At 37.2% G+C, this 19397-nt stretch overlaps 1 protein-coding gene across 1 annotated transcript in view; it reads left to right on the forward strand.

The window, feature by feature from the left end:
• The window catches only part of LOC115224668 (methionine adenosyltransferase 2 subunit beta-like), a 44798-nt gene that overhangs the window by 24025 nt on the left and 1376 nt on the right, over positions 1-19397 (forward strand). Inside the window, exons 4-11 of the mRNA XM_036513694.1 lie at positions 1490-1691; positions 3262-3379; positions 5484-5589; positions 9386-9530; positions 11446-11570; positions 13668-13763; positions 15138-15266; positions 17712-17821. Coding sequence (XP_036369587.1) covers positions 1490-1691; positions 3262-3379; positions 5484-5589; positions 9386-9530; positions 11446-11570; positions 13668-13763; positions 15138-15266; positions 17712-17821 — 1031 coding nt within the window. The remainder of the gene's footprint in view (positions 1-1489; positions 1692-3261; positions 3380-5483; positions 5590-9385; positions 9531-11445; positions 11571-13667; positions 13764-15137; positions 15267-17711; positions 17822-19397) is intronic.

Here is a 19397-nt window from a genome sequence, read left to right on the forward strand (position 1 = left end):
GACCACTATAATAAGTGTGTGAATCTGAGCATGTTGCTCTGGCCCCAATCTCACTCATATGGTACTCCTAGCGCTCCACTAGCATGGATGCCAGTCATTGAACTTGATTTCAATTTTGATTTGTATTATTATTTTTTTTCTCTTCTACTTATTGCAATCACTAGACTGCAGCCATACTTGAAAATTTTTTAGTCAAATAAATCAACCTCAGTTCTTATTTTTTGCTCTTTCTTTAAGCCAATTTTTTCACCTGTTTCCAAGTAAGGTAATATTTCCCCATGACCAGACATGTTTTCATGGAAGATTGGAAATGAAGGGAGCTGCTTGTATCATTATGGTGACATGTTTACACCAATCGTGTGATGTTAAGACAAGTAGATGATTACACACACCCACACACATGCACACATGCACATATATTTTTCTTTGTTTTTACTGTCATTTGTTTTTACTGGAGCCATGATGGGGCACCGCCTTAAGAAATTTTACTCAAATAAATCAATCCCAGTACCTTTTTTTGCTTGATTTTATTTTAAAGCCAGGTACTTCATCTATTGGTCTATTCTACCAAACAGCAAAATTACGTGGAAGTAAACCCACCAACACCGGTTGTCAGACAGTGCTGGAGGGCAAACACTGATACAAAGACACACACACTCACACATATACACAGTTTCCAAATCCACTCACAAGGTTTTGATTGTCCCAAGGCTGTAGTATAAAAAACACTTGTTTGTGTGCCACAGTGTGACTGAACCTGAAACCATATGGTTGGGAAGCAAGTTTCTTACCGTATAGCCACACCTGCACCCATATATATATATATATATATATATATATGTATGTATGTATGTATATATATACACATATACAGTGGGCTTCTTTCAGTTTCCGTCTACCAAATCCATTCACAAGGCTTTTACTGGCCCAAGGCTACAGTGAAAGACATTTGCCCAAGGTGCCACACAATGAGACTGAACTCTGAACCATGTGGTTGGGAAGCAAGCTTCTTACCACACATGTATACATACGTACATACAGACATATATACATACATACATACATACATACATACATACATACATACATACATACATACGTACATACAGACATATATAAATACATACATATATACATACATACATATATACATACATACATACATACACACACACACACACACGTACGTACGTACGTACATACATACATACATACATACATACATACATACATACATACATACATACATACATACATACATACATACATACATACATACATATTTGACAGGCTTCTTTTAGTTTCTAACAAATCTGCTCACAAGGCTTTTGTCAAATCTGTAATATTTTTTTTATATTTTCAATCTTTTCTTTATGCTTTTATTTAATTTTTTTTTTATATATATTTATTTTAAAAGTGATAAAGAAACGAAATCTCCAGAACTAAATTCTTAAATTCTTTTTATGTTTCTTGGATATTTTTTTTCTAGGGTGGATGTTTTCTGCCATCTGTTCCTGAAAAAGCTGTCCATTTGTTTGATAAAGCTGTATCAATTGATTGGCCTTTTATTGATCAGAAAAGCAATTTTCTGATATCAGAAAAGGATTCAAAAGTGCCCTTCTTAGAGGTGGATATTGAAAAATTTAAACCCAATCGCAAAAGAATTCTAATTATTTCTTCAAAAGGTCAAGGTGAGTGATTTTCTTTCAAGCTGAATGGTGAGGTGGAGATACTCTTTAAAGGTCCAGGTGGGAAATTCTCTTCAATGGTCAAGGTGGGGAGATGACTATTTTTAAAGGTCAGTAGCAAGGAGGACAATTTTTTTTTACCCTTCAAATATGAAATTAAAGGGGTCGTGAGTTGATGGATTAGATGAATTGATAGGGACCAATGAGCCAGTGATTTTCTTCAAAGGTCAAGAGTGGGGGAGGTGACTATCATTAAAGATCAGTGGTAGGGAGGGTGATTCTCTTTTCTCCTTTAACTGTGAAATTAAAGGGGTCATGAGTTGATGGGTTTAGAAGGAGAGTGGTAGATGGATAAAGATGGCTAGAGGTGAGGGCCAGTGAATGGTGGATACAGGTGGAGTCATGCTCCATGGTGAACTACCAGAGGCTTTTTGGGGGGTGGGGATGAGAAGGTGGAGGCAGTAAGAGGCAGTATAGATGATGTGAAGTGTGGGTAGTATGCGAGAGATGCTCAGTGATGTCAGAAGTACATGGGGGTGGAAACAGTAGGAGACAAACAGAAGTAATGGGGAGCTGTGATTAGCAAAATGTGAGGGTGTTCAGGGAAAAAAGTGGAGGTTAAAGGGCCATTCAGGGAAACATAAAGTGGTAAGGAATTACACTTAAAATATATTTGATACTTAACTGGCTCTCTGTCAGTTATAACAACAAGGTTTCCAGTTGATCCGATTAACAGAACAACCCACTTATTAAGTTAACATGCAGGTGGCTGAGCACTTCATGGATACCTGTACCCTTAATGTAGTTCTCAGGGAGATTCAGAGTGACACAAGATGTAACAAGGCTGGCTCCTTTGAATCACAGGTGCAACTCATTTTTATCAGTTGAATGGACTGGAGCAATATGATATAAAGTACCTTGCTTAAGGGCACAACATGCTGCCAGGGATTGAACTCAAGACCTTATGATCATGAGCTGAATACCGTAATCCCTAAGCCATGTCCCTTCACTATATTTGGTAATAGCTTAAAAGCCACACTCCATGTGACCTCTTAAGCTAGCTCCTACAGAGGGTTAATTGGACCCGCTGCCCAAAACTAAAGACAGCTAAAAAGCATGATTATAACACGTCTATGATGAGTATATGCCCCGGTGGTGTTTGATCAGAGGTTAAGGACAGATGAGAATTAATTCTGTAATGCAATCATTCTATTGTCCCAATCCCAAGTTGAGTTCAAACCATTGGCCAATTTGTCCAAAAGTCCTCATCTCAATGTAAAATTAACAAAGGGAATGTCATTTATCTCCCCCTTGATTTCTGATGTCATCTGACAAATGCCAACCAAGAAGGCATGAATCAGCTAAACTTTCCCTGCTAGAAATAGCAGCACAAATGCTTTTAAATCAAATCCCTATACTGGATAGTCAAGAACCAAACGAAGGGAAAATTTTCTATCCTGGGATCCTCCTGACTCCAAAAAGGTATATGTCTATGTAGAGCCAATGTAGGCTGAGATACAAGGGTCCCAGATATTTGTAATGCTCTCTACACCATTTTTCTCTTTATTTCCAGTTGGAAGTACATTCTACAGGCTGCTAAAAGAATGCAATGACAAATATGTAGTTATTGGCACTTGCCACACAGATAATGATCCTCAACATTACAAATTTGATTTGGAAATTGCTGGAAAGTAGGTTTTAGTTACTCTTTTTTTTTTTATTCTTTTACTTGTTTTCAGTCATTTGACTGTGGCCATGCTGGAGCACTGCCTTTAGTCAAGCAAATCGACCCCAGGACTTATTCTTTGTAAGCCTAGTACTTATTCTATAGGTCTCTTTTGCCGAACTGCTAAGTTACGGGGACGTAAACACACCAGCGTCGGTTGTCAAGCGATGTTGGGGGGACAAACACAGACACAAACACACACACACACACACACACACACACACATATATATGATGGGCTTCTTTCAGTTTCTGTCTACCAAATCCCACTCACAAGGCTTTGGTTGGCCTGAGGCTATAGTAGAAGACACTTGCCCAAGGTGCCATGCAGTGGGACTGAACCCAGAACCATGTGGTTGGTAAGCAAGCTACTTACTACACAGCCACTCCTGTATTGTTTTTTTTTTCTAAATTTTTCTATGATATTTTGGAATTCTATTTGTATGATGTATACTATTACACCATTAGAAAATATATCCTTGCACAGTCAGACGCAGTACTGCCATTATGTCTCCATTACACACAATATGAGGGGTCGCTACAAAGTTTCTGGCTTTAAGGGTATTGCAAAAGGCCTGGTTGGAAGCTCAACCTTCCAAGTTCTTTTACATGGCTTAAAGAAACTGAGAGTTATATAGTGGGCACCTTTTAATATCGCTGAAAGGTTCCCTGTCTACAAATCATCACTGGGCTTATGGAAAGAGATTATCCTAATCCAGCTGCCTGTTTGTGTGTCTGTGTTTGTCTCCCCAACATCGCTTGACAACCAATGTGGTTGGTAAGCAAGCTACTTACCACACAGCCACTCCTGTGCCTATATACATATATAATCACACACACACTTGGATATACATAATGTGTGTATACATGTGTGTTTGTGTATGTGTGTGCCTTTTATGTGACATCGAAACAGGGGCTTTTATGTGCCACCAGCATATGCTTCTTTTACGTGCCACCAGCATTAGCCATGGCTACAATTTCACTTGGCTTGACATGCCTTCACAAGCACAGTAACTCACCAAAGGTCTCTATTACTTGTCATTGCCTAATTGCTATAGCTATAGATATGATTGTGTGGTTTTGTGATGTAGTGTTTGGTCCACAATAGACCTAAGCTGACCAATGTTTTATCAACAACTTGCTCAATAGAACTTGTAAAATTCTCATTCTGTGTATGTATGCTTTTCATGTATGTATGTATGTGTGTTTGTGTCTATACATATATGTGTGTATGTATATGTACACACACACAGAAATATACGTATACTCTTTTACTCTTTTACTTGTTTCAGGCATTTGACTGTGGCCATGCTGGAGCACCGCCTTTAGTCGAACAAATCAAACCCAGGACTTATTCTTTGGAAGCCTAGTACTTATTCTATCGGTCTCTTTTGATGAACTGCTAAGTTACAGGGACATAAACACACTAGCATTGGTTGTCAAGCGATGTTGGGGGGATAAACACAGACACACAAACATATACACACACATACATATATATATAAATACATACATACGACAGGCTATTTCAGTTTCTGTCTATCAAATCCATAAGGCTTTGGTTGGCCCGAGGCTATAGTAGTAGACACTAGCCCAAGGTGCCATGCAGTGGGACAGAACCTGGAACCATGTGGTTGGTAAGCAAGCTACTTACCACACAGCCACTCCTGCGCCTATATACACATATAATCACACACACACTTGGATATACATAATGTGTGTGTGTGCATACATGTGTGTTTGTGTATGTGTGTGCAAATGTACATGTGTGTGCGTGTGTGTGTGCGTGTGCCTGTGTGTGTGTGCATGTGTGTGTTTGTGTGTGTGCATGTATATGTACATGCTTGTGTGTGTGTGTGTGTGTGTGTGCTCATATGTCCCTCTGAGTCTCTGTGTGAATGTTTTACATTCTGCTCTGAGCTGATCTCTGATGGTGAATTTTTGTTGAAAGGTTCCCTGTCTACAAATCATCACTGGGCTTATGGAAAGAGATTATCCTAATCCAGCTGCCTGTTGTATTGCGAATAACAACAGTGTAATGCACTAATCTCTGTTCTGTTTTTATTACAGGGACCCAGCATATGTGAACCTGCTTTTGGATGCCTGCAAACCCCATGTGGTCATTGTATGTGGGGCCATGGTCAATGCAAACTTGTGTGAATCACAAACAGAATTGGTTTGTTGCACTTTAATTCATTGTTGCTTAGTTAGTGTTGATGTTGTTGTTGTTATTGAAATAGTTATCTTCGTCTTTGTGTGTGAGTAGGTGTGTGTGCATGTATGTGTGTGTGTGTGTGTGTGTGTGTGTGTATGGCGTTAGGAAGGGCATCCAGCTGTAGAAGCACTGCCAGATCAAACTGGAGCCTGGTACAGCCTCCTGGCTTTCCAGACCCCAGTCGAACCGTCCAACCCATGCTAGCATGGAAAACGATGATGATGATGATGTTTATATATATGTATATATCTATCTATCTATCTATGCATATATATATATATATATATATATATATATATGCATATATATATATATATATATGCATATATATATATATATATATATGCATATATATATATATGAAAAAACAAGTCAGGATAGAAAATGCTAAAATAATTTTATAAAGAACATGCCAGTCATTGAGACTTTTTCAGCTGTAACAATTAAATAATTGTTAAAATGGTAGAGGAGTAGGGGCCAAAACCGGACGTGGTTCCTCCTGATGATATCTTGAGCTAACTGGATCCTATAAAGGAGCTGCTATGGTAGCAGACCACGAAAAACGGTTGTAATTCCCCTATATATATATGTATAGGTGCAAGCATGGCTGTGTGGTAAGAAGCTTGCTTCCCAACCACATTGTTCAGAGTTCAATCCCACTGTGCAACACTTTAGGCAAGTGTCTTCTACTATAGACTCAGACTGACCAAAGCCTTGTGAGTGGATCTGGTAGGCGGAAACTGAAAGAAGCCCCTCATATGTATGAATGAATATGAATGAATTTGTTGAACTCTGTTAAATAATTTAAATCATATACTTAATATATATATATATATATAAAGAGAGAGAGAGAGAGAGAGAGAGAGAGAGAGAGAGAGAGAGAGAGAGAGAGAGAGAGAGAAAACAAGTAGAAAGATATATTTTTCCAACACATCAATACTGAATAGTATATATAAAGGATAAGATCCTTTTAAGAGCAGAAAAATTTGCCAGCAACCAGCCATGACGTTATGTGTGTGTGTGTGTGTGTGTGTGTGTGTGTGTGTGTGTGTATGTGTGTGTATAAGTTCAGTAAAAATTTAGATTCAGTTGAATATGGTACTTAAGTTAAAGGCACCAGAATTTGGTATGGTATTATCCATATAAATCAAAATGGGGTGATTATAATAAAAATAAGCAACAAGGATATCCAGAGGTAATGCAATACGATCGTTTCATGCGACACACACACAAGCATGTTCACTTTCCAGACATTTCTACATTACTGCATGTACTTTATATGCACTTTCTGACAAGTTGTGGTGCACCTGAGCACTGTATACAATAATTTCATTATTATTTTCATTTAATTAAACAATGCAAATATTACACCAGTTTTAAAATGTAGAGCAATCTTCAGCTGCGTATGGAATTTTTTAGTTAAATTGAAAAGATTCATTTTTATACTTATTCCATTTACCAACATTACAAAGAGGGTAAGTAGGTAGACAGAGAGACCAGTCTCATCAACAGAAACATGGTAGTAAATGATCTTTTTTCATGGATACACTACTTATTCAAAAGAATACCCTCCATCAGGCATTTGCCATATTCTGAATGCCTTACTTCCCTGGGCATGGACACATTGAAACTCTGACATCTGGCAGCTGACTTGACAGACACCCATAAAATTATTAACCATCTTACAAACAATAACTCTGAGCACCTTTTCAAACTCCACCCGTCTAACACCCGTGGACATATTTACAAAGTCAGAAAACAGTACAGCTCCCATGACTTTCAGAAACATTTTTTCATGCTGAGAGTTGCTGAAGCATGGAACAAACTGCCGGCATCAGTTGTTAGTTGTCAGAGCACTGCATCCTTCAAAACTTCCATGCTTTCTGAGATTCGCCAACACTACACCTGATTTTCTCCTCTCCATACACACACAAGCATGTATCTGACTCATACATTGTTCACTTTCCAGACATTTGTATATTACTGCATATACTCTATACGCACTTTCTGACAAGTTGTGGTGCACCTGAGCACTGTATACAATAATTTCATTATTATTATCACTGAATTTACTTTGTTATTTAGATTTACTATTTCATCTTGGTTACCTCCCTTCCATTATATTTTTAAATATTTTAAAGGTTTTTTTTTATATGTGTGCTAATTAATACCTTATTTACTGGGAATATTCTCATAAAAAGTTCTTCTAAATCCCCTTAATTAATATTCAAAACCTGATAATGAATAGATAATAATATCCATGTTATTTAGTCTCTAGTTTTATAATGGTCTTATTAGTAATAAAAATTTTAACAAATAGTTTGATCATTTCTTCACCCAATATTAAACACTAATCTTGCATGACAACTCCCATGATAAATAAATATTAATTTTAGTCTAGTAATTATAAAATTATAATGTAATTATTAAGTGTTTTCTTATAGCAGCTTACCTTGCCTATTATAAATAAGCTAGGTATATCCTATAATAAGTTTTAGAATGCAAATCTAGTCTACCCCTTATCTACTATATTCTAAAATAATTTCATTTTTCAATTTACTGATTTAAATTTCCTTCAATAAAATTTTAAACCATTTTATCTTACTCATTTACCCACTATATCATTTTGCTGATAATACATTTCTATTAGATTCATACTTAACCTATACAGAATGATACTGTTATAATTCACTATCTATTTTATAGCACAAGTAAATACATTCTAAAGTCATTAACATGCAGAAAATAAATGAAACCAATGTTTCTTTGAATGTAACCATCCTATTTATGAGGTTAATATATCCTCTAAGCAACTACATACATATATATATCATCATCATCGTTTAATGTCCGTTCTCCGTGCTAGCATGGGTTGGACGGTTTGACTGGGGATCTGGGAAGCCAGAAGGCTGCACCAGGCCCAGTCTGATCTGGCAGTGTTTCTACAGCTGGATGCCCTTCCTAACGCCAACCACTCCGTGAGTGTAGTGGGTGCTTTTTACGTGCCAGACGAGGCTGGCAAACGGCCACAATCAGATGGTGCTCTTTACGTGCCACCGGCACGGAGGCCAGACAAGGCTGGCAACGGCTACGATCGGATGGTGCTTTTTACATGCCACATATATATATCATATAGAAAAAATAAAATATATTATAAAACATATATCTAGACCACAAATAGTACATAATGAATATAATAAGTATATTATTATATATTATTATTACTTATTATATAATGTTTATTCATTATTTTGTACTTTTTGTGATCTAGATATATGTTTTATAATATATTTTATTTTTTCTATATGATATGGTTTATGTCTATCATTATTTGAATTACATAATAGTGGTTTTTCTCTAATTCATACATATTATCTATTTATATTTGAAAGTTGATTTAATACTAAATTGAATTTTTCCCTGTAAGTTTGGAGTTACACTCCCTAATATTATTATTATTATTATTATTATATATATATATTTCATCATCGTCATCATCATCATCATCAACATATATATTTCATCATCATCATTGAATGTTTACTTTTCATACTGACATGGGTTGGACAGTGTGACAGGGTAGGGACAAGCTGTAGGCGATGATTTATCCCTGATAAATCATTTGCTTTATTTGAGTGCTTATAATTCACTTTACCTTATATAATCCTTTCCTATAATCCCCTTTACCTTTCCCCATATTTTCTCTAATTGATGTTCACTCTTCTAATACCTTGCTTTTCATGTTTGTTCATTGCAGGCTTATCTTGTTAACCGAGACAGTATTGAACAGTTAGGAAAACAAATCAAAAAGCGTGGTGCCAAGTTGATCTTCTTCTCAACCAATTATATCTTCAGTGACCCTCTCAAACCAGATTTACCCCAAGACAGGATCGATATGTTAGGTTAGTATTTAGATTTATACTTTCATAAATAAGAGTAAAGTTCCTTTCTGAGTCATATAGACTCATAGGGCTGGTTTCTCGGTTTCCATGGCGTATATATGCCCCTCCTGGATGGGAGACCGATCTGTCACAGGGTTACTCATTTTTACCAGCTGAGTGGACTGGAGCAACATGAAATGAAGTGTTTTGCTCAAGAACACAATGCACTGTCTAGTCCAGGAATTGAAACCACAATCTAGAAGTCATGAGTGCAACATCCTAACCATTAGCTGAGTGGACTGGAGCAACATGAAATGAAGTGTTTTGCTCAAGAACACAATGCACTGCCCAGTCCAGGAATTGAAACCACAATCTAGAAGTCATGAGTGCAACATCCTAACCATTAGCTGAGTGGACTGGAGCAACATGAAATGAAGTGTTTTGCTCAAGAACACAATGCACTGCCCAGTCCAGGAATTGAAACCACAATCTAGAAGTCATGAGTGCAACATCCTAACCATTACCTGAGTGGACTGGAGCAACATGAATGTTGCACTCATGACTTCTAGATTGTGGTTTCAATTCCTGGACTGGGCAGTGGTACATTGTGTTCTTGAGCAAGACACTTCATTTCATGTTGCTCCAGTCCACTCAGCTAATGGTTAGGATGTTGCACTCATGACTTCTAGATTGTGGTTTCAATTCCTGGACTGGGCAGTGCATTGTGTTCTTGAGCAAAACACTTCATTTCATGTTGCTCCAGTCCACTCAGCTAAACTAGATTGTGGTTTCAATTCCTGGACTGGGCAGTGCATTGTGTTACAGGCATCCCATTGAGGGAGGAATATATATGTCACAGAAGCTAGGAAACCGGTTGTATGCTCCTTATGGAGTAATGTGGACTAACCATTGTTATAATTATTTGTTGTTAGCAGTTGTAGATTGGAAATGGGTTGACACAACAGGGCTAATAACCCTTTCTGCTATAGGCACAAGGCCTTAAATTCGGGAAGTGGGTGCTAGTCGATTACATCAACCCCTGTCCTCAACTGGTATTTATTTTATCAACTCCAAAAGGATGAAAGGCAAAGCTGACCTTGGCAGGATTTGAACTCAAGACGGAAAGATGGATGAAATGCTACTAAGCATTTTGCCCAACCTGCTAACAATTCTGTCTGCTCACTGCCTTCAACAAGGCTAATAATTACAATACACTAATTAATTATATGTAGAAAGTTCTTCCACAGTGTTGTCAGTAGCTGTAGACTGGGAATGGGTTCACCCCTCACTGCTTCTCTCGACCCCTTCCTGTAGCTCCCTTTCTCCTTTTGCTCTCTCATACGCTTACCTGTTGAATCCTCTGTACCACATCACTTGTATTCACCTCCCTGCAATTTTTGGATATGCACCCCACCCCGACACATCTCTATCACCATCTCCTCTCTCTGTCTCTCCTCTTGCTCTTCTCTCCTCTCTTTTTTTCCAACTGTGGTAACCATGTATCTCTTTTACAGCAAGCCACCTCCTTCTGTCTGTTGTAGGGAATTAGTAATAATGGTAGATCCCTCCCACATGACGAATGGAATAACCTAATTACTATAAGAGAAGTACATGAAGTACCAGAGTACACAGTAGGTGATCAGAGATAGTCATGTCTTTACTGGTTTTACTAAGTATACTGTATACTAAAGTGGGCATTATAACAATCCAACATTCTAAGGATTATAACAGTAGCGACGAGGATTATAACACTGTCCCTCTTTCATGCTTTAACCTCACACCACCTGGCACAAAGTCACCTCCCTCAATACTGCTCCTCATTTCAGGTGAGGAGTCATTGTCTAGCAGTAGCAATAGTAATGGTACTAGCAACAGCTGTACTTGTGGACTGTGAAAGTATTTTAAATAATATTTGATATTCCTGATTTTTTTGTAGCTAATGATATTGGTTTAAAGGAAGATGCTCATCCCAACAGTGTGAACGTCTATGGTAAATCTAAACTGGCCTCTGAAAATATATTCCAAGATGATGTCACCAATGTCTTGATTATACGCATCTCGGTGAGTATGGGATAAACTATTTTTCATTTAGACACACCTAAGGATTGAACTCATGGAGTTTTCCATGGATTAGATTTAAATAGTAGCTACATTCATTCACCAGATTTATTCTTTGGTTATTGAACATACTGCAGCATTGATTCTGATAAGGTGTTGAAATTGTGATGATGTTTGGTTGATAATTGAGGAGGGGTGTACATATCTATATCCTTTATGTGTCTCTTCTTGATGGACATAAGAGGTAACAAATATGGTGTGTAAGGCAGAAGACTTCGCTGGTATGGTCGTGTGATAATTATGGATGTGAACAGCTGCACAAAGAACTGATGGCTAAATGTTGATGGAACCTGTAGAAGAGGAAGATCAAAGAATACATGGGATGAAATAGAATAACCTCCAGATGTTGAGCCTCATGGAGGAGATGACTAAAACCTGAGATGATTGGCAATTTTCTATGCAAATTAATCTCAACAAAAATGAGGCCCTGAAAGCATATTGCTTATGTCTATACCCCTGTGTGTGGAGGTACATGACTTAATCATTAGGGTGTTGAACTCATGCTCATAAGATTGTGGTTTTGATTCCTGGACAGGGCAACATGTTGAGCAAACATGTTTGAGCAAAACACTTCATTTCACATCTTTCCAGTTGACTCAGCTGGCAAAAATGAGTATATATTCCCTACCTGGCATCCCATCCAGATGGGGAATATATACACCATTAAAACAGGTAACCAGCCCTTATGAGTTGGTATGACTCGAGAAAGTAACTTTACTTTTTTTATATACTCCTATGTTCAATTTGTCTCTTTATGCAATACCTTACTTAATATTGTTACTAAATTGAAGTACCACAAATCCTCGAGTATAATCCGCATTTTTTTCCCCAAATTTAAAGGTCAAAATCCCTAGTGCGTACTATAAATGAGGTCAAAAATGAAAATTATTTTCTAAGCAATGTCCGAGTCTCTATTTGCTATCCGGCAATATTTATTCAAACGCATTTTGTGATGTCGGGCACGAAAATACCTTAAGCTAAGCCTGAAAGCAATGAAGTCATAAAGTGATTTATGAACTGAATGGATACTGACTGGAGAAAAGTCGTTCACTAAAGGTGGAAGGGTTTGCACTCTCAACCTGACTTTGATATATATATATATAAATATACACACACACACACACATATATATATATATATCAAAACAGGAGATTGAAAAACTTTAGGTATTATTTATGATGGTGAATAAATAATTTGAAGAAATCGTCCAATCTCCTGCTTTGATATACAGGATGGTGCAAAAGTAGGAATACAATTTTATATATATACATATATATATATATATATATATATATATATATATAACAATGGGACGCCCCAAACTGTGCTTCAAGGATATCTGCAAGAAGGACCTAAAGCTATGCCAGATCAACACCCAAACATGGGAAGCACCTGGTGACACAGTGTCAAGCACGGTGCCATGACAGCAGAGAACCTAAGGACCACTACTGCCAAACTAAAGAGAACCAGGCGAAAGGAGCAGCAGCAGAAACCACAGCTCTCATCCCCCTTTACTTACACCAGATGTGGTCTGCACAACCACACCAGGAAGTGCAGATAAACCCACCACCTTTTCTGAGCTACACCATTGTCTCTTGAGACGGACGGATGCCGACAACGATATATATATATATATATATATATATCAAATACCCATCAAACCAAGCAAAATCACAGTCGTGGCAGATACCAGTGTCATGCAGATGGCACCCATGCCAGTGTGACACATAAAAGCACCCATTACACTCTCAGAGTGGTCGGCATTAGTAAAGGGCATCCAGCCATAGAAAACCATGCCAAATCAGACTGGAGTCTGGTGCAGCCTTCCAGCTTGCCAGCCCTGGTCAAACCGTCCAACCCATGCCAGCATGAACAATGGATGTTAAATGATGATGATGATGATACATTTGACAGCATAATCTGATTGCAAAGGGCCAAAGGAGATTTTACTGTTATTTCTAGCAAATTGAGCAAACATTTATTATTGAGATATGCTGTTTGTTGTCAAGAGTTTAATGTGATTTGATGTGACTTTTCCAGGGTGTGTTTGGACCTGACATTAAAAAAAGGAACTTTGTGTACCAAGTTATAGGGAATCTTCTGGCTGGGAATAAGATGACGCTGCTTACAGATGAAGTAAGATTCCATATTCTTCATTTTAAACTACCTTTTTTTTTTACTTTTTCACTTGTTAATTTATAAATTATTGGGGATAATTTTTTGGCAGTTGTTTCTCTACGATGTAAGATAACATTTGATATACAAGTCTCACATAATCTGCCGTTCACTCAAAGAAAGAATCCCTTTTTTTACCTCAAGAGCTAATAACTTAGTGTACTGTTTCCACCCCTTTCTTACTTTCTGACAGCTATCCTTTTTAAAACACCCTCCTCCTCTGCTGGTAAAGTCATCTAGGTGACAGAATCTATCAATTACATCTAACGAATTTCTGAATATTTTAAAGGATTTATTTTATAATAGATATTACTGCTAATTACTTGTGGCCCAGTGGGTGATGTGTCAGGAGTGAAGGAAGACATTAGGGGAAGGTGTGCTGGAAGTGTGGGAGGAAGTGATGGCAGGTAATGAAATGGAAATACCATTGTTTGGAACATAGAAAGTCAACCAGTGAGAAGAGACATGCAGATGGAGTCCTTTTGTATTCTAGGTTTCTGACCAGGAGGTTGAGTATAGAAAGTGTCACAGGGTGACAGGATAAATTTCAGTCAGAGTTTGAGTAGTTTTCTTTCTGAAGTCATTTGCCAGCTCATGGCAAGACACTTTTTCTGCCCTTCATAACCACACTACTACAACACATGGGTTACTAAATATGAAATGATTCTCTATCAGCTTCTCTGTGATCTTATTGAATCTCTTGTGCACCCATAGTTTACGTTGGGTATAGAGAGAGAAATATTCTTGCCATATTCCTATTCTGCATATTAAACAAAGCCACTTCTCAGATGACAGTATAATTTTCAATTTTCTTCCTTATTAAACCATTTTTTCTTTGCAAGGTTTAGTTTTAAACCTCTGGTTTCTGGACTCTGCTTTTGCATTTGGAATCTTTCTTTGAATTCCTCAACTAATTTAGCTACAAGAACACATGCCTGCATGACCATCCAACCCATGCCAGCATGAAAAATGGATGTTAAAGAATGACAATGATGATCTCTGCTGTTGTCAGGCAGGTGTTTCAACAGGCATTCAGTCTTGAACTCGTCTTGTGTTATGGAATGGAGAACTATAATAGACAGAGTTGGTGGGACGTGAGACTGAGCCCTGTTTACTGTGATGAAGAGATGTCTTATGTTTTAGAGAACTCTTCAACAGAGAGTGACAAAGGTTTCTACTCAAAATACCAAAATAATTTATCCCATTTCATAAACTGTTTATGGTTATTATTTACTGACACAGAACATCAGTAGTTCCCTCAGGTTTTTTGTTTACCTGTTTTTTTGTTTAATATTTGTCTATTATTTACATATTTGGATATTTGTTTATTCATAGATCCAGTGTCCAGTTTACACTCTTGATTTGTGTAGGGCCACACTTGAGCTGATGGAGAAAAACTGTTCAGGAATCTACCATGTTGCAGGACCAGAAGCATTCAACAAATACACATTTGGTGTGAAGATTGTAAGTTGCCACATTTTATTTAAAAACATTCTAATATGGTACTGTTGGTGTAGGCACAATACTTTGTTCTGCTCTCCCAACTGAACTCTTCATAAAGATGTTTCTTCATATACTGCTTAAATACACTATTATACCACAACTACTTCACTTCCACTATCCGCCATCCACAAGATGAACTAAAAACTATACATGAAAGGAATCATTGACTTCACCATATTAAAAAATGAAAGGGAAGTAGGTGTGGTATAGTAATGCATTTAATCAGCATATAAAGAAACATCTTTATGAAGTGTTTAATTGGAAGAGCAGAAAAAGCGTTGTGTCTGCACCAGTTGTACCACATCAGAAAGTTTATATATAAAATGTATTTATTAAGGGGCAAAATACACAAGTGCACATGCAAACACACACATACACATGCACGCACACTCACACACACACATGCATCATATTTTATTTTAAAAGACATAGTTAAGTTTATATGGTGAAGTCAATGATTCCTTGAGAAGATTGGTTTATTCAACAATTTAATCCTTAAGTATGGGGACTAGTCAGTGAACCATTTTTTCCAGCCTGTGGCATTTGAGATGTTTGGCTGGGCCACTAACAACAAAGTTCTTGCCATCATTGCCTTACTTGGATGTCAGATGATGCTTGTGAGGGTGCTTGGACATCCCAGTGCCTTAGCCTTATCATTGCCCATGGTAATGCCACAAGCATATTGGCTTGCTTTAGTAGGTTCCATTGAAACTTGTGGTGTGCGACCACTTGAGGCACTTGGTGTCCAAGTGATGTTTCTTCTCTTCTTCTCTTTTTTCTCATTGTTCATGTGTTTTCTTTAGTTTTGGATTTGGATTTTAATGTAGTTTTGTATTACATGTGTATTATATACACATGAGTTAGACACACACACACACTCACACACACATCATTATCATCATCCTCATCATCATTTAACGTCCGTGTTCCATGCCATTTTAGATAATTGATAGGGAAGACAGAATGTGCTGTTCCCTAGTGGGTGGAGAACGATATAATGGAATTGAATGCACCCCACAGGGTTAATATAGGGCGTAACAAATATCAGAAAATCAAAAACAAAATGTGTGTAATAGGTGTAAAACAACTTCCTATGAACGAATATGAAAAAAAAATTCGCGCACGCGAAAGGGGGGGGGGGAGAGGCCTCGGAAAATTCACATCGGGAAGTTCCGAAAGCGTCTGAGGGGCTGACCCGGGCACCAAAACAAAAAAAAAATAGTGTAATATGTGTAAAACAACTTGCTCTAAACGAATATGACAAAAAAAAAATGCGCTCTCGCGAAAGAGGGGTGGAGGAGAGGCCTCGGAATATTTATATCAGGAATTTCCGAAAGCGTCTGAACCGGGCACAAAAACAAAAACAAAAACAGCGTAATAGGTGTAAAACAACTTGCTCTAAACGACTATCATGAAAAAAATGCGCGCTCGCGAAAGGGGGGTGGGGGAGAGGCTTCGGAAATTTCACATCTTCAGTCCACGGCCTTTAAACTAAGAAAAAATAGTGTAATTGGTGTAAAACTACTTGTTCTAAACGAGTATCAAGAACACACACTCACACATGAATCATAAACTCCGTATTTCGCAAAAAAAAAAAAATAAAGAGAAGAAATTCTGGAAAAAGTGTTGTAATATGTACATTTTGCTGTGTGTGGCAGGATGGTGTTGGTATGATGCGTACATTTACAGTAGTTCACAAATCCATTATTGAGACAGGATGGGTGGTATATATTAGGGGAGTGAAGAATGCAAAAAATCAAATACAAAGAATAAACAGAAAGATCAGGATATAATTTTTAAAAACCCACAAATCTTGTAAATACAGATTCTGGGTTTCCCAGTCAAAATGATATTCCGCCATTTATCAAGCTGAAAACAAGACCATTTGTTAGTTGCCTTTTCACCTTGATATCCTCAGTAGCTGTATTAACAAGATTTGTGGTGTTTTTTATTATAATATTATTTTTACTCTTTTAGCTGATCAAGTGCTTTTCTACTCATTGAAGCTTTACCGCACTATATATATATATATATATATATATATATATATATATATATATATATATATATATATATATATGTATATATATGTATATATATATATGTATATATATGTATATATATATATATATATATAACTACATCTGCCCAGTCAGCCGCCATGATTGACTGCAGCCCCTAAAGGTTTTTTTATTCTCTGTCTGTTTATTTCGTGTTCCTTTCTGTTGAAGAGCATAGGCTTGAAACATAAAAGACTTTCTCACCTTCCTGAGCATTAAACTCATACACCTGTTTGTTGTTTATACACCTGTCTTCGGCTTTTGTCTTTCTGTAAATTCTAACTATATATATTTATATATATATATATATCTTTTGAAATAAAAGTTGATCTTTCACTAATTTCAGGCTGAAATCTTCAACCTTGATACTTCGTTGTTAGTTCCAATGTCATCAGAAGAACTCAAATTACCTGCCAAAAGGCCGTATTTTGCAGCATTATCCACAGCAAAATTTCGGTAAGTATATTCTTTCCTTGACATACACTTTCACAAATTCTCAGAATATAAACACAGGCGAAATGACACTAAGCAGCTTACCTGGCATATGATGATTCTGCTAGCTTGCCACCTTAATAATAATAATAATAATAATAATAATAATAATAATAATAATAAGTGTTATCATCTACATTGTTTTGTCTTAGTATAAAAGATGGGCTACAGCAAATATTCTGCTCAATACCACAGATTTGCTTGTCAGTTGTTTGATCTTAACCAGTTGAGCATGTTCCTTAGTGGCTGATTGATATGTGCATCTCTGATCATGAGCAGAAGTAGTGGGGGAGCATCATAACCATGTGTTGAAGGGAATTCTTAGAGGTTTGGATAATTCACCTCTGGAAACATGGGTGTTTCATTCAACATCCTTAAACAACCCTTATTCAGGGACCTTTTGAGCGGATGGGTTACTCGACCAGAAGAAAATTCTAACTGGGCCCCACCTGCAAGGTCATGCGCTGTTTATCTTGATATGAGATCACCATGTCGCACACATATGGTTTTGATGCATGTGCCTAGTGTACTCTTATCAGACGGGTAGTCATGATCGGTATACTGGGCTTCGTATATTTTACCCCAGTGTCACTTTTATGGCATGCACTGCTCTCTCACTCAATAATAATAACAATAATAATAATCTTTTCTTCATTGGCCACAAGAACTAGATACAATGCAAAAGAATGTATTAAACAAAAGGAGGCGGGGTTACAAAAGTTGTGGGGATCTACATATATGTAATAAACAGTTAATTGATTGGGTTGATACATAGTATAGTATATTGAAACAGGTTTAAAAATTTAAGAAAAAATGAAAAAGGAAGGGCAACCTACCCTCACATCTGTAGAAGCTGCCACATATGTACAATCATGGTGCCCTATATATCTGACAGCATTCCCATATGTCTGATCACCACTGACGAATGGGGCCCATTGTGCTAAACAGTAATGGACAAATATTATAAATATTTTGATATAATACAATATATCTATATTAATAAATGCGAAATTCTGTTTGTGCAGGACCACTGCATCTCAGCCTACATTGGCTCTACGTAGACATGTTATACTTTTTTGGAATCAGGATGATCCTGCGATTGAAAATCAGCCCTTCATTTGGTTCTTGAACATCCAGCATTGGGATCTAATTTAAAAACATTTGGGAAGCTATTTCTAGCAGGGAGAGCTTGGCTAATTCACACCATCCTGGTTGGCATTTGTCAGATGACATCAGAGATCAAGGGGAGATAGACGACATTCACTTCATTAATTTTACATCGAGATAAGAACTTTGGGACAAATTGGCCAATGGTTGGAATTCAACTTAGAACTGGAACAATAGAATGATTGCATTAAAGAATTAATTCTCATCTGTCCTTAAACTCTGATCAAACACCACCGGGGCATTTAGTCATTATAGACATATTATAATCATGCTTTTTAGCCCTTTTTAGTTTTAAACCACAGGTCCAAATAGCCCTCCGCAGAAGCCCTCTGCAGAAAAGTCTGCATGGAGTGCAGCTTTTAAGTTAGCTATA

The sequence above is a fragment of the Octopus sinensis genome, linkage group LG26 (assembly GCF_006345805.1).
Source record: "Octopus sinensis linkage group LG26, ASM634580v1, whole genome shotgun sequence".
Lineage (NCBI taxonomy): Eukaryota > Metazoa > Mollusca > Cephalopoda > Octopoda > Octopodidae > Octopus > Octopus sinensis.